The sequence below is a fragment of the Balaenoptera physalus genome (genome assembly GCF_965194825.1).
Source record: "Balaenoptera physalus genome assembly, chromosome: 6".
Lineage (NCBI taxonomy): Eukaryota > Metazoa > Chordata > Mammalia > Artiodactyla > Balaenopteridae > Balaenoptera > Balaenoptera physalus.
The window spans coordinates 95,715,845-95,742,024 of NC_138885.1; the positions used below are offsets into that span (position 1 = coordinate 95,715,845).

At 37.5% G+C, this 26,180-nt stretch overlaps 1 protein-coding gene across 5 annotated transcripts in view; it reads left to right on the forward strand.

Annotated features, from left to right (window-relative positions):
* PARD3B (par-3 family cell polarity regulator beta) overlaps positions 1 to 26,180 on the forward strand; it is a 1,041,978-nt gene that overhangs the window by 833,637 nt on the left and 182,161 nt on the right. For all 5 annotated transcript variants that reach the window (XM_082466955.1, XM_082466956.1, XM_082466959.1 and 2 more), the window contains one exon: positions 17,155 to 17,457. In XM_082466955.1, the coding sequence (XP_082323081.1) occupies positions 17,155 to 17,457 (303 nt within the window). The remainder of the gene's footprint in view (positions 1 to 17,154; positions 17,458 to 26,180) is intronic.

Sequence of the window (26,180 nt, forward strand, 5' to 3'; positions counted from 1 at the left end):
AATGTTCATGATTTATTTGATATACCTTCTGAAGTATATAGGAGATAACTGACTAGGTTTGGTCACAAAATACTTAGCAAAGAGCTTAGGAAAAATAGATGAAAATGTGGCTAAATCTTAATAATTATTGAATATAGAACTGGGCATAGACCTATGGGGGTTTATCTCTACGTTTGAGTATCTGAAAGTTTTCATTATAAATTTTTAAACGTGCTCATATTTAGATGATTTGTAGTTAATATAAATGAAAGAAACATTAATATTGAAGTCAAACACTGGGTGGAATTCAAGAATCCAGTTCCTGCCGCTTAATAAATATGAGCTCTCAGGCAAAATACTGAACCTCTCTGGGCCTCAGTTTTCTCATCTATAAAGTTCGGACTTCTGTAGCTTGTGAGAATTCAGTTATACAATCATGGGGGGGAAATCACAAATATTACTAGTGTCTGTTCTTCCTATTGGCTAGATGAAACACTGGATAGGATGGGCTGTTGTGTCAGGTACAACCTTCCTAATTTAAAGTGTTTGGAGGGCACTTTTCGTTTTGTTTTTTGGCTGCACCATGGCGTGGAGGATCTTAGTCCCCGACCAGGGATCAAACCTGCGCTTCCTGCATTAGAAGTGCGGAGTCTTAACCACTGGACCATCAGGGAAGTCCCAGTGGAGGGCACTTTTAACTGTAGTGTATTTTAAAATTCCAGTTTTTGTTTTTATTTTTATTTTTTTGAAGTATTGAACAAATGTTTAACCAAAGAAAATATATGGGCGACAAATAAATAAGCACCTAAAAAGATGTTCATCATCATTAGCCATCAGCAAAATGGAAATTAAAGCTGCAAGATACCATTATACAACCTGTTAGAATGGCTAAAATAAAAATATCAAATGCTGCTGAGGATGCAGAGAGACTGGAAATCCCATACATTACTGGTAGAAATGCATAAGAGTATAGACAATCTGAAAACAATTTGGCAGGTTTTTTAAAAAAATCAGTTTAAAACATATATTTGCTGTGTGGCTCAGGCATGCCACTGCTGCTTAGGCTATGATAATTCATCTTCATACAACAACCTGGACATCAGTGTTCATATCTTCTCTACTTATGATCTCCAGAAAAAGGGAGTAAACTAATGTGAGCTGAATAGTATACTGTGGTTACATTTCCTTTCTTTTTTTTGTCCCACATACACACACTGTATTTTATTTTTACAAGAGATAAATAAACTGACACCAAGCATTGTAAATGGATGACCACAACAAAAGCAACAATGATTGCAATTACCAAACACGAAACACACTCATACTATGTCATAATATTGACATTCAGTCCTAGTGGGATTTTTTTTTTTTATTCAAACAGAAAGTCACAAAAATTATAATCATCCTCATCAGTTCACTCAGTCCCAAGTAATTAATTTTTTTTTCATCTTGATCTTTTGTTGGCACTTTTATGAATTCATCAGTTTTCCACTTCCAGTTTTATTTTTAGCTCATGGATTCAACCACTTTGTTCAATCTCCACTGCTACATCTTCATTCAAGCCTTCATTGCTTGAAACCTCCCATTGGCTTCCTGCCTCACTGAGAGTAAAAGCCAAAATCTTTACCAGGGACCTCAAGACCTGCCTGATCTAGCCCCCATTTCCTCTTAGGCCTCTGACACCTCACTCCCTCACACTGGCCTCCTCCCTGGTTTTGGTACTTCCCTGCCTCAGGGCCTTTGCACCTGCTATCCCCGCTGCGTGAGATACTCTTCTCCAGTTATCTGTACAGTTTCACCCTCCTCTTCTTCACATCTTTAATTTAATATTCTCAGTGGTGCCTTTCCTTACCACGTATTTAAAAGTATAAACCTGCTACAAAACTTCTACGACCTTTCCCTGTTTTATTTTCCTCTGCCGTACTTACTGCCATCTAATATTATTTTTTATTTTACTTATTTTGTTGTCTGTTTCTGTCTCCCCTGACTAGAATAGGGCAAAGTTGTATATGCACTGCTGAATCCCCAGCATCAAGAACAAAACTTGAGACATGTATGTGTTCAATAAATATTTGTTGAATGATGAATGCAGAAACTTATAATAGACTTAAAACAAGTTGTCTAGTCTTTAGAGGATGCGTTTATGGATCAATAACAATGATATATATTTATCAGAATCAATAGCTGGCTTATAAATTGGTACTTTGGAAGTGTTTAAATTGTGTGGAAAAGGGGTGTGTTTCCTTAAGCAATTTAAATATTTTCTGAGCAATCACACTCATTCTGTTCATTTGTTATGATAACAATTATTTTTAGGTAATACATTTAAAAGGGAAAGAATTACATATAAGTAAATTTAGGATTAATGACTCTAAATGTGTTAGATCTTGTCACATGGATTTTAAAAGGAATAAATAACATAATTGGCATTTTTTGCTTTTATTTTTTTCTGTTTTAAGTTTTTTAAGTGAAAAATAATTTACATAGAGTGAAGTATTCAAGTCTTAAGTAAGCAGAAGAATATTATCTACTGTATTTTGATTAATTATCTTGAGATACAGACTATTTCTGTCACCCAAGGATGTTCCCTCAAGCCCTTTCCCATTCGGCACCCCCTCACTCTGTGAAGCAACTGATCAGATATCTATCATCATAGGATTCTTGTTTTGTTTTGTTTTTTTAAATTTGATGGAAGTTCATAATAATGCAGTTGACAAGAAAATTTAGTTATTTCTGAGATATATATTGTAACGTAATAACTAGAATTATGACTTATAACATTATACCAGAACATATAAGATTTTTAGAAATTTCATGTAATGTCTAAAACATTTATATTAACATATTTCCATACAAATAACCCAAAGAAGGTTTAGTTTTTTTTTTTGTTTCTTTTTTTATACTGCAGGTTCTTATTAGTCATCAGTTTTATACACATCAGTGTATACATGTCAATCCCAATTGCCCAATTCAGCACACCACCATCCCCACCCCACCGCAGTTTTCCCCACTAGATGTCCATACGTCTGTTCTCTACATCTGTGTCTCAACTTCTGCCCTGCAAACCAAATCATCTGTACCATTTTTCTAGGTTCCACATACATGCGTTGATATATGATATTTCTTTTTCTCTTTCTGACTTACTTCACTCTGTATGACGGTCTCTAGGTCCATCCACGGCTCAACAAATGACTCAATTTCGTTCCTTTTTATGGCTGAGTAATATTCCATTGTATATATGTGCCACATCTTCTTTATCCATTCATCTGTCGATGGGTATTTAGGTTGCTTCCATGACCTGGCTATTGTAAATAGTGCTGCAAGGAACATTGGGGTGCATGTGTCTTTTTGAATTATGGTTTTCTCTGGGTATATGCCCAGTAGTGGGATTGCTGGATCAGATGGTAATTCTATTTGTAGTTTTTAAGGAACCTCCATACTGTTCTCCATAGTGGCTGTATCAATGTACGTTCCCACCAACAGTGCAAGAGGGTTCCCTTTTCTCCACACCCTCTCCAGAATTTGTTGTTTGTAGATTTCCTGATGATGCCTATTCTAACTGGTGTGAGATGATACCTCATTGTAGTTTTGATTTGCATTTCTCTAATAATTAGTGATCTTGAGGAGCTTTTCATGTGTTTCTTGGCCATCTGTATGTCTTCTTTGGAGAAATGTCTATTTAGGTCTTCTGCCCATTTTTGGATTGAATTGTTTGTTTTTTTAATTTTGAGCTGCATGAGCTGTTTATATATTTTGGAGATTAATCCTTTGTCCGTTGATTCGTTTGCAAATATTTTCTCCCATTCTGAGGGTTGTCTTTTCATCTTGTTTATGGTTTCCTTTGCTGTGCAAAAGCTTTGAAGTTTCATTAGGTCCCATTTGTTTATTTTTGCTTTTATTTCCATTACTCTAGGAGGTGTATCAAAACACATCTTGCTGTGATTTATATCTGAGTGTTCTTCCTATGTTTTCCTCTAAGAGTTTTATATTGTCCGGTCTTACATTTAGGTCTCGAATCCATTTTGAGTTTATTTTTGTGTATGGTGTTAGGGAGTGTTCTAATTTCATTCTTTTCCATGTAGCTGTCCAGTTTTCCCAGCACCACTTATAGGAGAGACTGTCTTTTCTCCATTGTATATCTTTGCCTCCTTTGTCATAGATTAGTTGACCATATGTGTGTGGGTTTATCTCTGGGCTTTCTATCTTGTTCCATTGATCTATGTTTCTGTTTTTGTGCCAGTACCATATTGTCTTGATTACTGTAGCTTTGTAGTATAGTCTGAAGTCAGGGAGTCTGATTCCTCCAGCTCCGTTTTGTCCCTCAAGACTGCTTTGGCGATTCAGGGTCTTTTGTGTCTCCATACAAATTTTAAGATGATTTGTTCTAGTTCCGTAAAAAATGCCATTGGTAATTTGATAGGGATTGCGTTGAATCTGTAGATTGCTTTGGGTAATAGAGTCATTTTCACAATATTGATTCTTCCAATCCAAGAACATGGTCTATCTCTCCATCTGTTGGTATCATCTTTAATTTCTTTCATCAGTGTCTTATAGTTTTCTGCATACAGGTCTTTTGTCTCCCTAGGTAGGTTTATTCCAAGGTATTTTATTCTTTTTGTTGCAGTGGTAAATGGGAGTGCTTCCTTAACTTCTCTTTCAGATTTTTCATCATTAGTGTATAGGAATGCAAGAGATTTCTGTGCATTAAATTTGTATCCTGCAACTTTATCAAATTCATTGATTAGCTCTAGTAGTTTTCTGGTGGCATTTTTAGGATTCTCTATGTATAGTATCATGTCATCTGCAAACAGTGACAGTTTTACTTCTTCTTTTCCAATTTGTATTCCTTTTATTTCTTTTTCTTCTCTGATTGCCATGGCTAGGACTTCCATAACTATGTTGAATAATAGTAGTGAGAGTGGACATCCGTGTCTCATTTCTGATCTTAGAGGAAATGCTTTCAGTTTTTCACCATTGAGAATGATGTTTGCTGTGGGTTTGTCGTATATGGCCTTTATTATGTTGAGGTAGTTTCCCTCTATGCCCACTTTCTGGAGAGTTTTTATCATAAATGGGTGTTGAATTTTGTCAAAAGCCTTTTCTGCATCTATTGAGATTATCATATGGTTTTTCTTCTTCAGTTTGTTAATATGGTGTATCACATTCATTGATTTGCGTATATTGAAGAATCCTTGCATCCCTGGGATAAATCCCACTTGATCATGGTGTCTGATCCTTTTAATATGTTGGATTCTGTTTGCTAGTATTTTGTTGAGGATTTTTGCATCTATATTCATCAGTGATATTGGTCTGTAATTTTCTTTTTTTGCAGTATCTTTGTCTGGTTTTGGTATCAGGGTGATAGTGGCCTCATAGAATGAGTTTGGGAGTGTTCCTTCCTCTGCAATTTTTTGGAAGAGTTTGAGAAGGATGGATGTTAGCTCTTCTCTAAATGTTTGATAACATTCACCTGAGAAGCCATCTGGTCCTGGACTTTTGTTTGTTGTTGGAAGATTTTTAATCACAGTTTCAAATTCATTACTTGTGATTGGTCTGTTCAGATTTTCTATTTCTTCCTGGTTCAGTCTTGGAAGTTTATACCTTTCTAAGAATTTGTCCATTTCTTCCAGGTTGTCCATTTTATTGGCATAGAGTTGCTTGTAGTAGTCTCTTAGGATGCTTTGTATTTCTGTGGTGTCTGTTGTAACTTCTCCTTTTTCATTTCTTATTTTATTGATTTGAGTCCTCTGCCTCTTTTTCTTGAAGAGTCTGGCTAATGGTTTATCAATTTTGTTTATCTTCTCAAAGAACCAGCTTTTAGTTTTATTGATCTTTGATATTGTTTTCTTTGTTTCTATTTCATTTTTTTCTGCTCTGATCTTTATGATTTCTTTCCTTCTGCTAACTTTGAGTTATGTTTGTTCTTCTTTCTCTAGTTCATTTAGGTGTAAGGTTAGATTGTTTACTTGAGATTTTTCTTGTTTCTTGAGGTAGGCTTGTATAGCTATAAAGTTCGCTCTTAGAACTGCTTTTACTGCATCCCATAGGTTTTGGATCATCTTGTTTTCATTGTCATTTGTCTCTAGGTATTTTTTGATTTCCTCTTTGATTTCTTCAGTGATCTCTTGGTTATTTAGTAACGTATTGTTTAGCCTCTATGTGTTTGTGTTTTTTACATTTTTTTCCCTGTAATTCATTTCTAATCTCATAGCGTTGTGGTCAGAAAAGATGCTTGATATGATTTCAATATTCTTAAATTTACTGAGGCTTGATTTGTGACCCAAGATGTGATCTATCCTGGAGAATGTTCCATGCGCACTTGAGAAGAAAGTGTAATCTGCTGTTTTTGGATGGAATATCTTATAAATATCAATTAAATCAATCTGGTCTATTGTGTCATTTAAAGCTTCTCTTTCCTTATTTATTTTCATTTTGGATGATCTGTCCATTGGTGTAAGTGAGGTGTTAAAGTCCCCCACTATTATTGTGTTACTGTCAATTTCCTCTTTTATAGCTGTTAGCAGTTGCCTTATGTATTGAGGTGCTCCTATGTTGGGTGCATATATATTAATAATTGTTATATCTTCTTCTTGGATTGATCCCTTGATCATTATGTAGCGTCCTTCCTTGTCTCTTGTAACATTCTTTATTTTAAAGTCTATTTTATCTGATATGAGTATAGCTACTCCAGCTTTCTTTTGATTTCCATTTGCATGGAATATCTTTTTCCATCCCCTCACTTTCAGTCTGTATGTGTCCCTAGGTCTGAAGTGGGTCTCTTGTAGACAGCATATATATGGGTCTTGTTTTTGTATCCATTCAACAAGCATGTGTCTTTTTGTTGGAGCATTTAATCCATTCACGTTTAAGGTAATTATCGATATGTATGTTCCTATGACCATTTTCTTAATTGTTTTGGGTTTGATTTTGTAGGTCCTTTTCTTCTGTTGTGTTTCCCACTTAGAGAAGTTCCTTTAGCATTTGTTGTAGAGCTGGTTTGGTGGTGCTGAATTCTCTTAGCTTTTGCTTGTCTGTAAAGCTTTTGATTTCTCCATCTAATCTAAATGAGATCCTTGCCGGGTAGAGTAATCTTGGTTGTAGGTTCTTCCCTTTCATCACTTTAAGTATATCATGCCACTCCTTTCTGGCTTGTAGAGTTTCTGCTGAGAAATCAGCTGTTAACCTTATGGGAGTTCCCTTGTATGTTATTTGTCGTTTTTCCCTTGCTGCTTTCAGTAATTTTTCTTTGTCTTTAATTTTTGCCTATTTGATTACTATGTGTCTCGGCGTGTTTCTCCTTGGGTTTATCCTATATAGGACTCTCTGCGCTTCCTGGACTTGGGTGGGTATTTCCTTTCCCATGTTAGGGAAGTTTTTGACTATAATCTCTTCAAATATTTTCTCAGGTCCTTTCTCTCTCTCTTCTCCTTCTGGGACCCCTATAATGTGAATGTTGTTGTGTTTAATGTTGTCCCAGAGGTCTCTTAGGCTGTCTTCATTTCTTTTCATTCTTTTTTCTTTAGTGTGTTCCACAGCAGTGAATTCCACCATTCTATCTTCCAGGTCACTTATCCGTTCTTCTGCCTCAGTTATTCTGCTATTGATTCCTTCTAGTGTAGTTTTCATTTCAGTTATTGTATTGTTCATCTCTGCTTGTTTGTTCTTTAATTCTTCTAGGTCTTTGTTAAACATTTCTTCCGTCTTCTCGATCTTTGCCTCCATTCTTTTTCTGAGGTCCTGAATCATCTTCACTATCATTATTCTGAATTCTTTTTCTGGAAGGTTGCCTATCTCCACTTCATTTAGTTGTTTTTCTGGGGTTTTATCTTGTTCCTTCATCTTGTATATAGCTGTCTGCCTTTTCATCTTGTCTATTTTTCTGTGAATGTGGTTTTTGTTCCACAGGCTGCAGGATTGTAGTTCTTCTTGCTTCTGCTGTCTGCCCTCTGGTGGATGAGGCTATCTAAGAGGCTTGATGGGAGGGACTGTTGGTGGGTAGAGCTGACTGTTGCTGTGGTGGGCAGAACTCAGTAAAACTTTAATCCACTTGACTGTTGATGGGTGGGGCTGGGTTCCCTCCCTGTTGGTTGTTTGGCCTGAGGCAACCCAACACTGGAGCCTACCTGGGCTCTTTGGTGGGGTTAATAACAGACTCTGGGGGGGCTCATGCCAAGGAGTACTTCCCAGAACTTCTGCTGCCAGTGTCCTTGTTCCCACGGTGAAACAGAGCCACCCCCTGCCTCTGTAGGAGACCTTCCAACACTAGCAGGTAGGTCTGGTTCAGTCTCCCCTGGGGTCCCTGCTCCTTCCCCTGGGTCCCAGTGCACACACTCGTTTGTGTGCGCCCTCCCAGAGTGGAGTCTCTGTTTCCCCCAGTCCTGTCTAAGTCCTGCAATCAATTCCCGCTAGTCTTCAAAGTCTGATTCTCTAGGAATTCCTCCTCCCGTTGCCAGACCCCCAGGTTTGGAAGCCTGATGTGGGGCTTAGAACCTTCACTCCAGTGGTTGGACTTCTGTGGTATAAGTGTTCACCAGTCTGTGAGTCACCCACCCACCAGTTATGGGATTTGATTTTACTGTGATTGCGCCCCTCCTACCATCTCTTTGTGGCTTCTCCTTTGTCTTTGGATGTGGGGTATCTTTTTTGGTGAGTTCCAGTGTCTTCCTGTTGATGATTGTCCAGCAACTAGTTGTGATTCTGGTGTTCTCGCAAGAGGGAGTGAGCGTCCTTCTACTCCGCCATCTTGGTTCCTGGTCATCATAGGATTGTTTTGCCTGGTCTAGAATTTCTTATAATTGGAATCATATAGTAAGTTCTTCCTTTGTGTCCGGTTTCTTTCACTAAGCATGATAATTTTGAGATTCACCCCTATTCTTGAGTATTTCAGTACATAGTTTATTTTTTGTTATTGCTGATTTATATTCTATTGTATGAATATACCATTTTTTGGTTATACATTCTCCTACTGATGAATATCTGAGTTATTTCCATTTTTTACTTTGATGAATAAAGCTACTACTGGGCATTCTTCAAGGATTTTTGTGGAAATATGTTGTCATTTCTCTTGTATAAGTACCTGAGAGGTAAATTGTTGGGTCATAGCTTCAGTGTATGTCTAGTTTTATGACAGAATCCCACCTCTTTTCCCAAAGGGATTATATTGTGTTATACATCCACCAGCTGTATATGAAAGTTCTAGATGCCCCGCATCCTTCCCAACATTTGATGCTGTCATTCTTTTTCATTTTAGTAGGGGTGTCTCTTTGTGGTTTTAGTTTGCATTTCTCAGATGACTTATAATGCTGAGCACTTTTTCATTTGCTTATTGGGCATTTCTAGATCGTATTTTGTAATGTATCTGTAGAAGCCTTTTGCCCAGTTCTAATTGGGTCATTTTTCTTTCTATTATTGAGTTGCAATTATTTTTTTCAATATATTTGATACAAATCCTTTGCTAGATATGTGTGCTGCAAATATTTTCTCTCATTTGCCTGTCATTTTCTTGATTTGTTTTAATGAGAAGATTTTGATTTTAATGAAGTTGAATTTACCAGTTTTTTCTTTTATGGCTCATACTTTCTGTGTACTCTCTTGGCCTTCCCCAAGGCTGTGAAGATATTCTCTTTTATTTTATTCTAATAGCTTTATTGTGATAGCCTTCATGTTCAAGCCTATCTTGCATCTTGAATTGATTTTTGTTATGGTATAATGTAAGGCACAAGGTTCTTATTTCCCTTATGGATATCTAGTTTTTTCAGTACCACTTGTTAAAGAAATTGTCCTTTCTTGATAGAATTTTTTGGCATCTTTGTTGTAAATCACTTCACTGTATACGTATGAGTCTGTTACTGGACTCTGTTTTCTGTTCCATTCATTTATATGTCTAACCTTTGGCTTAATTACAGAAGCTTTATAGTAAGTCTTGAAGTTAGTAGTGTAAGTCTTCCAACTTTATTCTTATTTTGCTAAGTGTTTTGGTTATTCTTGGCCCTTTAACTTTCCAAATAAATTTTAAAATCACATAACTATGGAAAATAAACCTGCTAGGAGTTTGGTTGGGATGACATTCAGCCTGTAGAACAATTTGGATGAATTGTCATCTTAATAATTGAGTTTTCTGATTCACAAACAAGATATAACTCTCCACTGATTTAGATCCTCTTTAATTTCTCTCATCAGTATTTTATTGTTTTCAGTGTCTTTTCTTAAATTTATCCTTAAGTTTGTAATAGTCTTTAATCCTATTTTAAACGGTATTGTTTTCTTGTCTGATTGCTCACTATTAGTATATAAAAACACAATTGATTTTTTTATATCCAACTTGTATCACACAAAATTAATAATAAAAGCTATAATTCAAGAAACTTCCCTGATATAAAATTTAAAAGTATATATAAAAGTACATACTGAAAGAGTTATCAAACCGAAATGACTTTTCTAGTAATATTATTAGACTTTAAAGAAAAGCAAATAAAATAATTTGACCAGATAAGCAAAAAGAACAAGTTATTTATAAGTAATTTATGACAAATAAAATTAGCCGGTCATCCAACTTTTCATCAACAACACTTTGTCATAGAAAATAGAGGATGGAGTCACATGTTTTAAATAGTCAAGGGAAAAAAGTGAGCCAATAATTTTATATCCAGGAAAACTGGCTTTCAAATATAAAGGGTATACTGTTGTCAACTTAAGCAACACTATCCCATGAGTTCTCCCTGAGGAGTCTAGAAATGACTACATGTTCATTGACATTAAGATTGTGGTCCTTATGAGTTACTTATAGAGCCAAGATTAAATGAGAGTTGAGTAGAAGTATAGTCTGTAGCAGCTATATGCTTCAACAATGTAAATATAGTACAACTACAAAAATGGAGGGATGAGGGAAAGAGCTTATAAAAAGAGAAGTTTAATTCTTTTTAATAATCATACCAGTGGTACTATTGGTATTGTTATTTTGAAACTATTATATGTGTAATATAAAGCACGTTGTAACCATGTGATACGTAGTTCCAGCATTTTCTGTGTCTTGAGAAACAGGATTCTTAATGTGGAGGAAAGGAGATACATATATAATATAGACGTGCTTGTGATGAAGAGGGAACACATGGAGACCTTCTGGGGTATCCCACAAAAGTCGAGTTCTTGACCTCAGTAATAGTTACAAATATGTTTGCTTTATACCAGTTCTTTAATCCATAGATTGGTTTTGTATGAATTTCTGTATCTTTCTTTCATTTTATAATAAATAGTTAAGCAAACAAAAAAGTTGTAATAGGATTTTCCTCACCAAAAATTTTAATATTAGGCAAACTTACATTACATAAACCTAATAGAAGTTTGCCAATAACTTTTACTAAATGTGTTACTTTGGTGGCGGAGCTGTAGGTGGATAACTCGAACCAGTGTGTCCCACCACATCAGACTTACACCCCAGCGTTAAGTAAATCATGCGTATCTGTGCCCATTTGCGTGTGTCCCTCTCTCTGACTGAGTGCCTCACACCGCTTCCACATCTCTTCCCTGCTCCTGGAATAAGCTCCTTCAAAGCCCAGTTCATGTGGCACTGCCTTCATGATTCTTCCTCAAAACCCTTAAGCTGAATTGACTCTTACCCTTTGTACATGCAGTATCTTTGTTTTCACAATGAATTGTTATTACTTGTTTATATCTCCTTGATAATGAACCAGGGACTTATAATTGTTCCTTTTCTCTTTCTGTATACAGTACAATATCAGTAACTATGAGTGAATAAATCAATCAGCCAAAATTAGCAGAAAGAAAAACATGACACTCAAGGAGCTTGTAGGCTAGTTATGGAAGCAGAATATCCAGAAATGCATCAATAAAAGACTTTTATTTTGTTTTTTTTTTTTACAAAGTAGCATATAACAATTGCAGATTAATAGAGAATTTACTGGATACATAAGTAGGAGAGGAGGAGGAGAATTATTGAGGTCTACGAGGAGCTGTAAATGAGTGAGTTTAGCCTTCATTCTAGAGAGAACTAGAATTGAATAGTTGATTGGTAGAGAATGGGTACTCTAGGCCAAAGCAATTGATTTGGAAGGGACCAAATAAATGTTCAATGAACAGTAATTTGAAGAAAATTGTTATCATAACTGAGTTGATAATGGAGTCATAAGAAATCAGGTTTGGAAGACAAAGGATGCCCGCTGGTACCTGTTTAGTGTTTTGTTTTGTTTTGTTTTGTTCTGTTTCAATTTTGATTCACTACAACAGTTAGTAAGTAGTTGTAAGGGACTTTTAATATTAAAAAAAAATTTTTAAGTATCCTAAATGTATATGATATAAAAATTCAAACAGTATACCTTCAGTTCCACTCTCCAGAGGCAACCATTTTTGTGATTTTTTTGTGTATCCTTTCAGACATTTCCTATGCATATACAAAGATATGTACATATACATACAAATATTCACTAATATCTAGACCCATATGTATATCTTATTTCTTTTTAATATAGGAATAGCATGACCCTATTTTTAATTTGCACAATATTTAATTTCCCCTATAATGCACATATAGGCTGTATCTTATTTTTCACCATTATGATAACATGTAGTGTGCTTTTCTTTTTGATCATATCTGGGATCTTTTAGTTATAATAAAGAAATTTATTCCATTTTCATTTATTGTCATAACAGATAAATCTTATCATATTTTGTTACTCTCTTTTTTACTGCTTCCTCTGTTTTCTATTTTTTACTCTATGGTTGTGGTTTTGTTTTGTGTATTTCTCTTCTGCTGATAATTTGTTGTTTTACTGGGCTTTTTGTAATTGTATTTCATATACTATGACCCATTTCCTGATTTATCAACTTTAAGCAGTAACTATGGATGCCTCCTTTAAAAGGTGAGGAATGCTTTCTCCTAAATCACCTCCTTGTTAGCTTCTGATTTTCATAGTGATATTTTTATATTGTCAGAGTTTATAATATTTACACTTTTCTGTAATTATTCTTCCTACAAATGTTTAGCCTTCATTTTATATTTAAATGAATGTTTTGCTCAGCTCCACTCCTGTCATTCCCCAGCTTTGCTGGGCTGAATTCTTCGTTTAGATTCAATTCTTGGTTGGCTGCTATTCATTATTAAGTAGTTTTGCAAGATGGGTCAACAAGCATTATATTCTCTTGAGTTTGCAAATGTTCGAAAACGTTTTTCTTTTGTCTTTATTTATGTTTGAGGCCAGCCTGAATTTGCCTGGATTTTTAGATGACTTGATTTTTCTCTTGACACAATACTTAATGCTTACTACATGCAATAACCCCTAATATTTTCTCTTTTATTATATTTAATTTTCTAAACGCTTGTTATCACCCATTAAGTTAATTCCATGTTCTATGGTGTTTAATTTTTTTTTTTTAGAAATCTGTACTAAAATATAGTATTAGATGACAGGGCATAGTGATCTAAGGTAACCAGCCACTTGAATTCCATGTGTTCTCTCAAAATATCTTCTTGCCTGGTCTGCTGGGTGCACTGCCCTGAGGGCTTGTTTACTATGGCCTTCCATTTTGGGAGAGCACATCACCCTAACAAGAGATCAACCTGCTTAGTGAAGCCTCTTAAATGACTTAAGGTTTTATTTTGCTGGGTTCATGTTTATCTCTGCTCTGCTCATCCTGCACTGTCAGCTACAAAGCAGGTTCATGCTTCTTTTCTCTTCTCCTCATTTACCTCCATGAAGTTTCTTCAGGGTAGAAGGAAATTTCTCTCTCAGTGGAAATCTGTCTCTTCTAGCCCTGCCTCTCCTCCCTTCTGAGGTTGGAACCTCACAAAGATTTACCCTACAATCCCAATGTCCTACCCCTGTCTTCAAACTCTCTTTTTCTAAGTAAAAGTTTGTTGTCTGTAGTCCTCTGAACTCTTTCTCTTACTTTCAGTAAAATGCCTACCCTGCTAGAGACAAAGGTATATATCAGCTCTTGATATACTATCCCTTTTGGATTGAGTTCGAATTTCATTGCATGTTTTAAGATTATGGCTGTATTCTAATTATATTGTAGATGGAATTTTCTTCCCAATTTCTCAATTGTTCATTCATTTAGAGTTCAGGGAACAAAGTAGAATAACCATAATCTTACTCTATCATTTATCACAATCTTCTGTTAGAGATCCTTGATCCGACAGAGATATGATATAAATGCTCTTTTGAGAAAGATTATTCTAATCACCTTTTAAGGTATAGATTAAAGTGGGATATGGTGACATGTCCAAAAAATCTTAGAATAATCTAGCCAGCACAGTCTAATAGAACCTGCTGCAGTGATGGAATTATTCTATATTTGCACTGTCCAATGTAGTAGTCCCTAGCTCATATAGCTGTTGAGTACTTGAAATGTGGTTTGTGAAACTGAGAAACTGAATTTTAAATTTTTTTAAATTGTAATTAATTCCAATTTAAATTTATATAGCATCATATGGTTAATGGCCACCATATTGGACAGTGCAGATCTAGGCAATATAAAGCCTGAACACTAAACTGTGGCTAAAGAAATGGAAATAAAAGAGGCTATCCAAGAGGTATAATGGAAAAAAGAAATAACAATGTTTTTGTAGGGGAAGAGAGAGGGAGGAGATTTAAACAATTCAAAGGTAAGTGTGCTGGAGAGAATGAGGAAGCTGGTGGTACCATCCAGTCAAAAGGGGATATTATCCAGGGCTATTTTGAAAAATAGATATTTTAACAGGTTGAGTTCCCAGTGGTAAGGAGACATCCACGTGGAAATGACTATATAAACAATTAGAATTCTCACACTGAATTGGAACAGAGGGAGGTCAGAACAACCAAAAAAAAAATCTATTTCCTTGACATTTCTCTCTTGAGAGAGTCTTCTCTGCTTCCATACACCCCTTTTCAGAGATTGCCTTGTCCTCCCCCACGCGGAGAGATCCTGATATATGGCATAATAATGACGGTTCACAGAAATTACTATTTCACCTACTGAGTGATTAATATGAAATTAGTTACTGAAACACTCAGTGGCGCAGAGAGGAGAAATTTGATTTTGTTTTAGAAAGGAAAAATACAAGGTAAAATATTGCTTTGCATATATGGAGTAACTTTTCATCTGAGAATCTTTACATACTCAGCAAGCTTAATTAATGAGAAAACCTCTAAAAAAGAGAAATGATGAAATAAGGAACACAGATTCTAGTGTTCTATTTCTGTGATTTTTAAAAGTCAAGCTTGGTGATTTCCTCTTTCATTAATGCACAAGTGTAGCCCCGTGTGGCAGCCATGAGATGTTCATCTTTCTGCTGAGTGATTTCTCTAGAAGGCATCCCACTTAGGAGGAATAGTAACCACACAAAATCCCGCCCCCTAACTTTATTGATGTCCTGTGCTCTATTTGCAATGGAAATCCATCCATATCATCACAGTGCAGCAAGCATCCTCCAATAATCCAGTCGGCATCGTCCCTGGAACGATTGTTTTGTTGCAGAATGGAGCAGGTTATCTTCTTCATCAAAAATTATTCAAAACAAACATCCATGAATCTGGAACTAACATGCATTGAAAGAGGACAGGCAGAGCCTCTTAACGGGTACCCTACTGTGTAATCTTCCTTTCATCTTCATTCAAAATCCCTTGGAGATTCAAGCTCCCCTTTGCACAGAATATAAATTCTTCTCATTACTTATGTGTCGGGTACATGATTTGACCTAGTCAAAAGAGATATGCAATAATGTATCCTGGCATTTATTTTCATCTGTTGTGACTTGAAGATACTGTTTTTTTGGTCCTATACCTTCTTCTTCATCTTTTTATTTTTCCTTCCTCCTCTCTACTCAAAGGGGAAAAAAAGCCATTCTGCCAAAAGGGAAAAGACCTTGAAAAATCATGGCTTTTAAAGATTTTTACAAAGAGTTTGATGTTCTGTAAAATAAAACTAGCTGCCATGTGCAAAAATAGCTGTTTTTATTTGAAGAGGAAAAGATACTGAGAGAATTCAGTTTCTGTTTTTTCACTCATCCAGGCCTTCGATATACATTTCCAGGCATATATAGATCTTTCACTTCTAGCCCACGGTCCTCTCATATTCTCTGAGCCTAGTTCTTCAGATTTATCCCCATCCTTTCTTGAGTCTTTCTTTCACCACCTGAGCCAGCATCGTCTTATTTTTCTCCTCCTGTACACAATGTACCTTGTTTGCCCGGTGATGTGAAGTTACATTTTTTCCTCATTAGTGGAGAACACCTCCTGACACCATCGAATCACCATCGTCCAATAAGATGCCACAGTGACCTTTCCATTTTAACATGTAACTGGGAATTTAGGAGATCTGGCCTAACACTTTCCAGACTAAATGAAAAATTCTCAAATTCAGTTGGATTTGGAATCCACCTAAGTATATTTTTCTGCTCCCATTCCCAGTAGTCTACACAGTAAGTACGCTGATTAGCAGTAGCATTTTGTAATATCACTAAAGGCGTTAGACCTGTGGAGTTCTGCCAGTAATGGTGTTTAATTCACTTATATGCGCCAATTCGTCTCTGTCAGGAGCCTATTAATTTCTTCACTATTTTACTCTGTCCATAGCCCCTGTATAATGAAACACAATGATCCCCATTTGTGTAACCAAAAAACTTAGAGTCTCTCATAAATTATCTCTGATCCCACTGCTTTTAGTGACGAGAAAGCCTCTGTATTTCTTTTTCATATTTAAATCAATTTTTGCAAGCTCTTTTCTTTAGAAGAATACACTAGAACTCAAAGTCACCAAATGATAAAATCATAGACAAAGTATAAGATTCTGATGGGCTCTTTAACATGCATCCCTGTCCCAAGTCAGACTTCTTTAATATTACATCAAAGATGGCCTATTCCCATGAGCACAGCCCATTTATAGGGAGGAAATGTTACTGAAAATCAGCCTCTGACTCTGCAATCAGCCCAGTCATCAGTGGGCAGGATGTTAAAATACCTATAGCATTGCTATAAAAGTAAAGACCCTGTAACAAATAAAGGTCAGAGATATAAAATTAATCCTGTGGAATCTGCTGTTGGCATTTCTGCGTGGTGTGATCTTGAGTATCCAGGAAAGTGACAGTTAAGTGACTGACTAGGAGGAATTAACATAGATTCAGGAGAGTCTCTCATTGTATCAGCATATAAACTCACATACATCTTGTTCTGCATTTTTCAGGATTGGGGCAAAACATCAGGAGCTAAGGGAAAAGCAAGCAAGAGGTCTTATTGATTATGCTGCTGGTGCAATTGGATCACTGCATGATATGGACGATGATGAAATGGACCCCAACTATGCCAGAGTAAACCACTTCCGGGAACCATGTGCATCAGCAAATGTCTATAGGTCTCCATCTCCCCCTCGGACTGGACCACTGGGGTACCCTCGGGATGGCCGTCCACTGTCTCCAGAGAGAGACCACTTAGAGGGTCTCTATGCCAAGGTCATCAAGCCATACCATCCACCAGTGCCAGTTGACAGGTAATATAACTTATTGAAAGATGAATGTAGTTTTAATTCAGTAAGTTTCAAATCACCTCTACTGCTGAAGCAGATAAAACTATATCCTTCAATCTATTAAAACTGAAATGACATAGTACCCTTGACAAGTGCTATGCTTTGACCTACCCGTAAGGTATCAGCCATCAAAAATAAAACAATTGACAGTTCTAAGGTGGCATGAATGAATAGTAGTAGTTGAGTTCATGAGGCAACAGGGAGCAATTTTTGAAGGAATATTGTAACAGAGAACTAGTGATAAAACTCTGAAGGAATATTGTCCTTTCTCCTAAGAGCCCTACTATATAAGACTTATTCAAGAAGATGGCATGACACTTGGAGGTGAAGAGTCAGAGAAGAGAGTGGTGACTTCTAAGTGGGTGTGATTATAGATAGCCTCAGAATTGCAGAAGACTTTGCAAAGATTGGGATTTTCTACTGAAGGCATAGGTGATCCTGCATAGATATTCATGGGTGATCAGAGGTAGAAAGGAGATAATCTTGGCAATAGGAGTTTGATGAAGTAGAGAAAGATAAGAGGTGACAAGGCCAAGGATCTTTAGGTTTTGCAGCTGAGGAAAGAGATAATAGGACCATCTGTCAGTACAATTGAAGTAGGTAGGGAAGAAGATGATTCCAACCCCACCTCCTGCCAAAAGCAAAATGCCTTATCCCTTGAAAGGCTGGTATAAGAGAGTGTTAGTCAATATATATTGTTAGGTGACCCTTGGAATTACACACAGAAGGAATGAGTTGACTGACCTTGGTTTAATCTGCTGTAACTTGAAGTCTGGAGGGAGGAGGTGAGGGGGGAAGGGTGGCAGGCACAAAGAGCTCTCATTCCAGATGAAAAAAAGACTTGTTTTCCAGATTCCTTTTGGTCCTGACAACCACCCACTCCCAATTAGTAACCAGCGTTTGTGTGATAGCGTGATATATCGTATATGTTTACCGTTTACATTTCCCCAGCTGGGTGATATTATGCACTTTCAATTAGGTTGGGGAGAGGAAGGAAAATCATGGCGTTTTTATGCAGACTGTGAAGTGCAGCTTCACAAGACTGATTACCTTTCAGAGCCTTTCCAATAACCAAGTGGGAAGGAAGGAGCAATTTTTAATCCTTACTGTCAAGCCTCCAGGTTGATAGTATTAAAGAAAGATGGTCAAGTTTTTCTTTGGGATAAAATGAAAATATAAATTCCTGTGACTGTGTGAGACAGCCATAACAAAACTGTTAATTCAAAGGACTGATTAAAAGCTGGCCTTTTTCTCCCAAGCCTTTATAAAGGGTTGAATTTTTATCACGTAAATAATGATACCAGGCATGAGTCTCTTCTGGCCCAGACGACAGCCAATCTTCCCTTCTCTAAATCAGATAGGTCTTCATAGTAAACCCCTTGGCAAGTGCCCTCTGCTAGAATCCCAGTGCAGAACTGTTTCTAGAAACCTCCAAAGCCAATATTTCCGATTCTAATTCCATGAAAATAAATAATAAGCATTCTGTTTTAAAATGTCCACTACTCAAATGCATGTGGAGAATTCTGTGTTAAGCCTCACTGGTTTTCTTACTTCTTTCTTCTTATCCCCCATGGCTAATGTGCATTGAAAGTCTCTAAGAGGAGCATACAACAGTCAATGCTATCACTCCTCAATTTTCTGTCACCTAAGACTTATTTTTTTTGCTGAACATTATGATTGTTCTTTGGAACACTAGAAGACTCTATCCTGAAGCTAATTTTCACCCACATAGATTTGACCTGGACAGAAATTTCTTAGGATAATTGTAACTGTAGCCACTATAGAATGATATCAGGAGAAAAAAAAAAAATTATTTACTGCCCAGCCCAGACATGTATAAGCAATATTCTTTCCTTTGGCTCTGACCTCTTTGTACTAATAAATGATCTAAAGTTCTTTCAGTGGAGTTTTAGACAGTTGTCATATTTTTGGATAACAGATCAAAGTGTAACTCTTTATACTCAGAATTATCTTTATTCTGCTCTTATCATTTTTTAAATTTTATTATTATTATTATTTTTTAACATCTTTATTGGAGTATAATTGCCTTACAATGGTGTGTTAGTTTCTGCTTTGTAACAAAGTGAATCAGTTATACATATACGTATGTCCCCATATCTCTTCCCTCTTGCATCTCCCTCCCTCCCTCCCTCCCTATCCCACCCCTCTAGGTGGTCACAAAGCACCGAGCTGATCTCCCTCTGCTCTTATCTTTAATCATATTTAAAAATTGTTCTGCTCCTTGTTCTTTAAGTCTTAAGCAGTTTTTGTCTTGGCACATAATAAGCCTTCAATAATGTTAGCTGCTATCATCATCGTCATTATTATTATTACTGGTTTTTATCAACGAGGTTCTGAACTTTCCAACATGCCTGGGTCCAGGTGAGTCTAAGCGAGTTGCTGTGGCAGCATCCCGAACAGTGCCCATAAGCAGGAACTCTGAGCTCTAACCCTACCTTGTTTGAAGTTAGAGGCCTGTCATTCTTTTAGTCATCTGTACAGACTTTGACTCACTCAGTAAGTGTTCATTTGGCACCTACTGTGTTCTAGCCTCTGTTGTAAGCTCTAGGGATGATACAAAGATGACTCTGATATGGTCCCATTCCAGAGGAAGCCATATTCTAGGGAGGAGGGAATCAACACATGTAAAAATAGATAATTGCAATTTAATGTAAACAGAAGAAAAAGAAGCTTTTCTTTTCTAACTCTGCTGCTCGCAAAAGGTCTCCAAAAGGAAATGATATTTGAACTGGCTCTGGAAGGATTCATAAGAACTGACCAGATACAGTAGAAAAATTGTTTTTCTTACACACTAATTAGCATGCACAGGGGTGAAGTGGCCGGAAAGAGCATGGCACATTAGGAAAGCTCAGAAGCACCCAGAACTTGGAGAGTGGGTGGGAAGGAAAGTGAGAGGAGATGAGGCTGGAAAGCAGATTGGAGCCAAACTGTGAATGAATAGGTTCCATCCTATACTCACCCTTATTAATTGGTAGTAGCTGTCTGCAAATCTGTGTTAAGAAGGGTTCTGATCAGATTCCCAGAGGTTGGGGATGAAGGGAGAGGTGAACGGGTGAAATACAAAGAATTCCGAGGGCAGTGAAAATACTCTATGATATTATAAAGATGGATACGTGTCATTATACATTTGTCTAAACTCATAGAATGTACAACACCAAGAGTGAACCATAATGTAAACTACAGACTTTGGGTAATAATGATGTGTCAGTGCAGGTTCACAGTTTTAACAAATGTACCACCCTGGCAGGGCATGTTATTAAGGAGGGAGGCTATGCATGTGTGGGTGCAGAGGGTATATGAGAAATCTCTGTACCTTCCCCTCAATTCTGCTGTGAACTTAAAACTGCTCTAAAAAAATAAAATCTTAATTAAAAAAAAAAGAAAGAAAGAAAGAAAGAAAGAAAAGGGTTCTGAAGTTATGCTTGAATAGTTGTGTCTGCCCTGGGCTCCAGAAGGATGAGCAGTAGTGTGTGTGCAGTGGATGATCCTGTGCACAATGGGAGCCACCAAAATGCCGTAATTAGGTAATGAACTGATAGATCTGTATTTGGGGAGAATAGCTCTGCCAGCTTGATGGCAGACAAAAAGGAAGATGGTTAGATGGTGAGATAAATTAAGATATGATTAGAGTAGTGAAGGATGGCAAGGGCCTGGGATAAGAGAGTGGCACTGGAGACAGGAGAAAATAAGAAACAGCCAAAAACCTTAGCTTAAAACTAGGAGAAAGATGTTTAGCAGAGACCACAGAGGTAAGATTTTCAAATGCTTCAGAGAGGTCATTAGAATGAGGACTAAAAGGAGGATTTGGGATATGGCCACTAAGAGGTTATTATTTAATTTAGAGAGAGCAGTGTCAATAGCCAGATAGGAGGAGAGGGAAAATTACAATAAGAGAGTTGATTAGGAAGTGAGAACTGAGTGAGCATGGTGGTAAAGAGAGAGAAGAGTAGTTGTAAGATGGGAAGGCTTGCAACCTTGAAATTCTTTACATGACAGTATTTCAGAGCTAACAAGAGAATTCAGAGACCATCCACAATAGCCTTCTCTTATTATCATTGCAGAAACTGAGGCCCAGAGAAACTGGGTAACTTGCCCAAGATAGCACAGCATGGAGTCAAGACTTTATTTATTTAGTGTCTACTAAGTGTCAGGACCTGAGTTCAGTACTGGGTCCATCAGGAAACAAGGAGGAAGACGGGGACCTTCTTCCCCATTTGGAGCTTGCTGTCCACTGGATGCTACAAATGTAAACATGCAATGAGAACACAGTGTGAAAAGTGCTCCTGTAAGGGAAGCATGGGGTGACTGCTGAGTTTGGGGTTGCTGGGTTGGAGGCACAGGAAACAGTGTGGGCGAAAGCCAGGAGGTGAGAGGACGCACGCTGTGTTAGAGGAACTAGAGGAAACATGATAAAATAGAAAATAGAAACCGGAGTGAGAGGAGTAATGACAAGAGATAAGACACGAGAGTCAGAGAGCTGGGCAAAAGGCAGATGACAGAGCCTGGTGGGCCTCCGTGAGGAGTCTGGACCCCATCCTGAGAGGTAGGGCAGGGCTCATGGAGGGTTGAACTGTGAGACTTAGTCCTGGAATTAAACCCCGCCTAGGCAGTTGACCCTCACCTCCTCATCTGCAAAAGGAAGGTTATATTGACAGCCTCACGTGTTGTGATGCTTAAGTACGACTTTACCTTTGCGTTTTGGGGCTATCTATATAAAGTATACCTCTATTTGTTCATATATCTCTGTGTCCAAGGAACATGTCATATTGTGTGGTTCACAGTGGCTTCTGAATAGGGGCAGCTTCTGCCTCTTACCTCCCTGCTTCCCAAGGGTTGACCCTGAATGCTCAGCCCTTCTGAGAAACACTTGGCTTATAAAGGATTCATCTTTGCAAGATGGTGGTTAACAAAATCCCTACCACCATGACAGATTCAAAAGACTGCATTTGCCCAGGACTGTTTCTCCCAGGATTTGAACAGAGCGTGGGTTAAGTCCCGTCCCCAAAGCCTGGCAACTACTTAGGGTTTATAATGCATTAGGCTCCCTCCGCAATGCCAGCATTTAAAGGCTCCCACGGTATATGACCATTACAGCTTTATGTCTGGGTGAGGATACAGTAGTCCCAAGCAGGGGCAATGGAAAGCGTGTGTGGCCCTTGACGCAGTTGAGGTTCTGCGTTACTCCACGGGGTTATCTGAAATTCTTTACTAGAGTTAGCCAGATGTGTTGAACCACGCACCCCATCAGTGAAAATGCTTTTGGGTGTTAACTGCCCAAAATATGTGTATTTGTTTCTAAGTGATACTCACTTATTTACCTTACTAATATATGCATTGTAGAATACACACCGAATATAGAAATTAATAAAAGAATGAGATTTTGTTTTAAACATAAGTAATAGTTCTAATGTGTTCTTCCTCCTCTCAAACGGGGTGCACACAGCTCATTTTGGAGATGATTGGTCTCAAGTTCAGGCTCCATGGGGATAGGGACCTTGCCTGCTTTGGCTCACCATTATCTCTACAATTCCCAGAACAGTCTACACTCAATGAATAATTTTTGCCCCAAGTAACATTTACCATAGATCGTGGATCAACCTACCTGGACACAGAATCTAAACCTCATTATTAGCCCTTCAGATATTTGAAGTGGCTGCTATGACCACCTTCATTAACAAACATTTATTGAACTCCAACATGAGGCAGGCTGTGTGCTCAGAGCTGGCTTTACAAGGATGAAGAAAACAAATACATAACCTTGAGAAGTATAATCATTTCTTCAGTAGAAACTCCCCTAGCTATCTTAGCCATGTCTTATGTTATAATCCACATCTTTAGCCTTCTTGGTAGCTGTATTCTGAGTACACTCAAGTCTACTGAGTTTATGACTGCCCTCTGTTGAGCGTGCCATGCAGAACTGGATTCTGTGTTTCAGATATGGTCAGAAAAGCACAGAAGTCGATGGGACTCTTACATCCTTTGGTCTTAATTCTTTACACTTGTTAATGTGGCCTAATTAACAAGGCAACTAATCAGCTGTCATTATTGGCTCACATTGCATCAACTTAAATACGTGCTTGTTAGGTTTGGCCAATTGTTATAGCCAATAAAGATATTTTAAAGTATTGATTTTTGTCCTCCAATATATTAGCTATCCTTCCTAGCTTTATACCATCCTCATATTTAATCATTGTGGACTCGTATATGTTATTGATAAGATCATTGGTCAATGTCAAGCACAATCCTTGCAACTCATCACTCGAGACCTCCATCAATCGATACTCCTTCAGATGTTAAGTTAGCTATTAATCCAGTCTGCTGTTTATCTGGTGTGCATTTTCGGTCCATCCATGAACATCGTGGAAGACAGTTTGTTAAAAACCATAACTCATTAGATGTCCCTAAGCTTGTCATCAGAACTAATGTTATCTTCCTACCATGTTACTTGAATGTCCATTTGGTTCAGAGTTGGGCTGAACAGTTGTCCACATAATGGACTAGCCACATTTCTAGGGGCCTCAGAAGAGCTGTCAATAGCAACAGTGTGTTCAGTCAGACCCTGTTTGGCTGTAAACAATAGAAAACCCAACTGATATACTTGTCTCAACCTGCAAGGAAAGTAGGTGGCCCTGGCCCTCATAAAGTGGCCTCTTTTCATTTCTTTTCCTCTACTTTCCCCCAGCGGCTAGGCCTTTTTCTCATGTTGCCTCATGATTCTCAGATGGCTACTGCAGCTCCAGACTTTGTGTCCACTCTCCAAGAAGAAAGTAGGAAAAAAGTGCAAATGGCCAATGAAATGTGCCAGTCAAGTTCATCTCTTTGAAAAGATTTCCCAGGAGACCCCAACAACTTCTCATTGGCAAAACCTGTAAGTCTCTTGTAGTTAGTTACTAGACGGTACTGAGAAATAGTGTTTCATCTTTCCAGTAAGTAAAGACAAGGGAGAAAGGAGTTCTAATGGCTTTTAGGGAATCACTCCATGGAATCCACCACAGATGACCTCTAGATGATATCTCTTCTTTTGTTTTTTAATTCCATTTCATAATGCAAAAATTATAGATTGATGCTACAATATATTGATGGTGTTCAATATATTGTTGTGGGAGGCAATTCTTATTATGTAGACCCTCTTTTATAGCTAAGACCCAAATATTTCAGTCTGAATAACTTCTAATATCACTGAAGTAAAGCAAGTGGGGAACATGTATTCTTAGTTTTCTGGAAAACTGAAAACATACTGAAAAAGTATGTTTGGGGAAATTCAAAGATAAGGATGATGAAGGATAGGAAAAGTGTTAACAGGAAAGCTTCATGGCCACCTGTGAACATCCCTTGTGCTCCTGGGGCAATGCAGGATCATTGATGTCTCTTTCCCAAACAGTTGCTTGATTTCAGAGGTCTAATATTTCAGTGAGTCGCAGCTTTGTCATGCACGGTTCATGCCTCTGTTGGTGTTTATCCCCAGTCTCTTTCTCTAGTGATTTTCCTGTTAATTTTACTTTCATTTAACAGCTTTTTTGCTCTCACTTCTGATTCACAGCTTTGTGAGGCTGTGTGTAGGGATTTGAACAGTGAATACAGTAGATTACTTGGAGATGTGTTTTTTAGTTTCTACAAACAGAGCCAAAGTACTCTTGGTTCAGTTTGGGAATCCCAGTGATAAATGCCATATCCATAGAGAGTTAAAATTCATCAGTTGAACAAAGCAATCAGATTTTTTTTCTTAGAACATATTACCATCAATTTTTAAGTGACTTTAAAAGAATAATGAGAAATCTCTTAATGAAAGAATCTCTATGACCAGATAAGTGCTAATAGTAACTGATATACCATTAACTCTACTTTCCTCCATCCCCTCTCTTTAAAACTTGATGTTCTCATTAGCTTTTTTTTCCATCTTCTGAGAGCCCTACTCTTGGGACTCTACTAGACTTATGTTTGCCTAAGTTGAGAGTTTCCAGGGGTGACAAATGTAGACACCCTTCTCCTTTATTATGCATGAGCTAGGCAAAGATGTTTGGCACTCAGTGACCATCCATTTCCAAGACCTCCACCCCTATGCCATCCCCAGTCACTGGTAGTAAGTGAGCACATTTGAGGAATGCTTGCCAAAGAATTACTCTGATTTCTTAAAGCTGTCATCTAAGCACTGACTTGACTGTTTTTCAAACAAATGTCCTGATCCTGAGGATATATTCATCTAACTTACCCTGTTTACTAAGAGAGGTAGGAGGGAATACACAGAATTTTTTAGACATCATAGATAGCACAGAAAGGAACCAAATACAGAGTCTTCTGCCCTCTAGGGGGATGCAGCTGATATATTGGAATAGTAATGGTGATATGCTATGAGAAGGTTAAGCCAAAGAAGCTATAGGAGCACAAGAGAAGGGCACTGAATGCAGATCTGGATGGCCAAAGAAGACCTCCTTGGAATCTATATTGTGACCTAAAGAACAAGTAGAAATTAATCAGGCAGGCAGAAGAGCGTGACAAAGGCCCAAAGAGAAAACATGGTACACTTAGAGAACTGCATATATCAGAAGAGCTAGAGTGTGGTATGTAAATTGGGGCCAGCTAGAGGAAAAAGATGAAGGTGAACACAGGCCATATTGTTAAAGGCCATGTAATCTGAGATAAAGCATTTAGACTCAAGAGCAACAAGG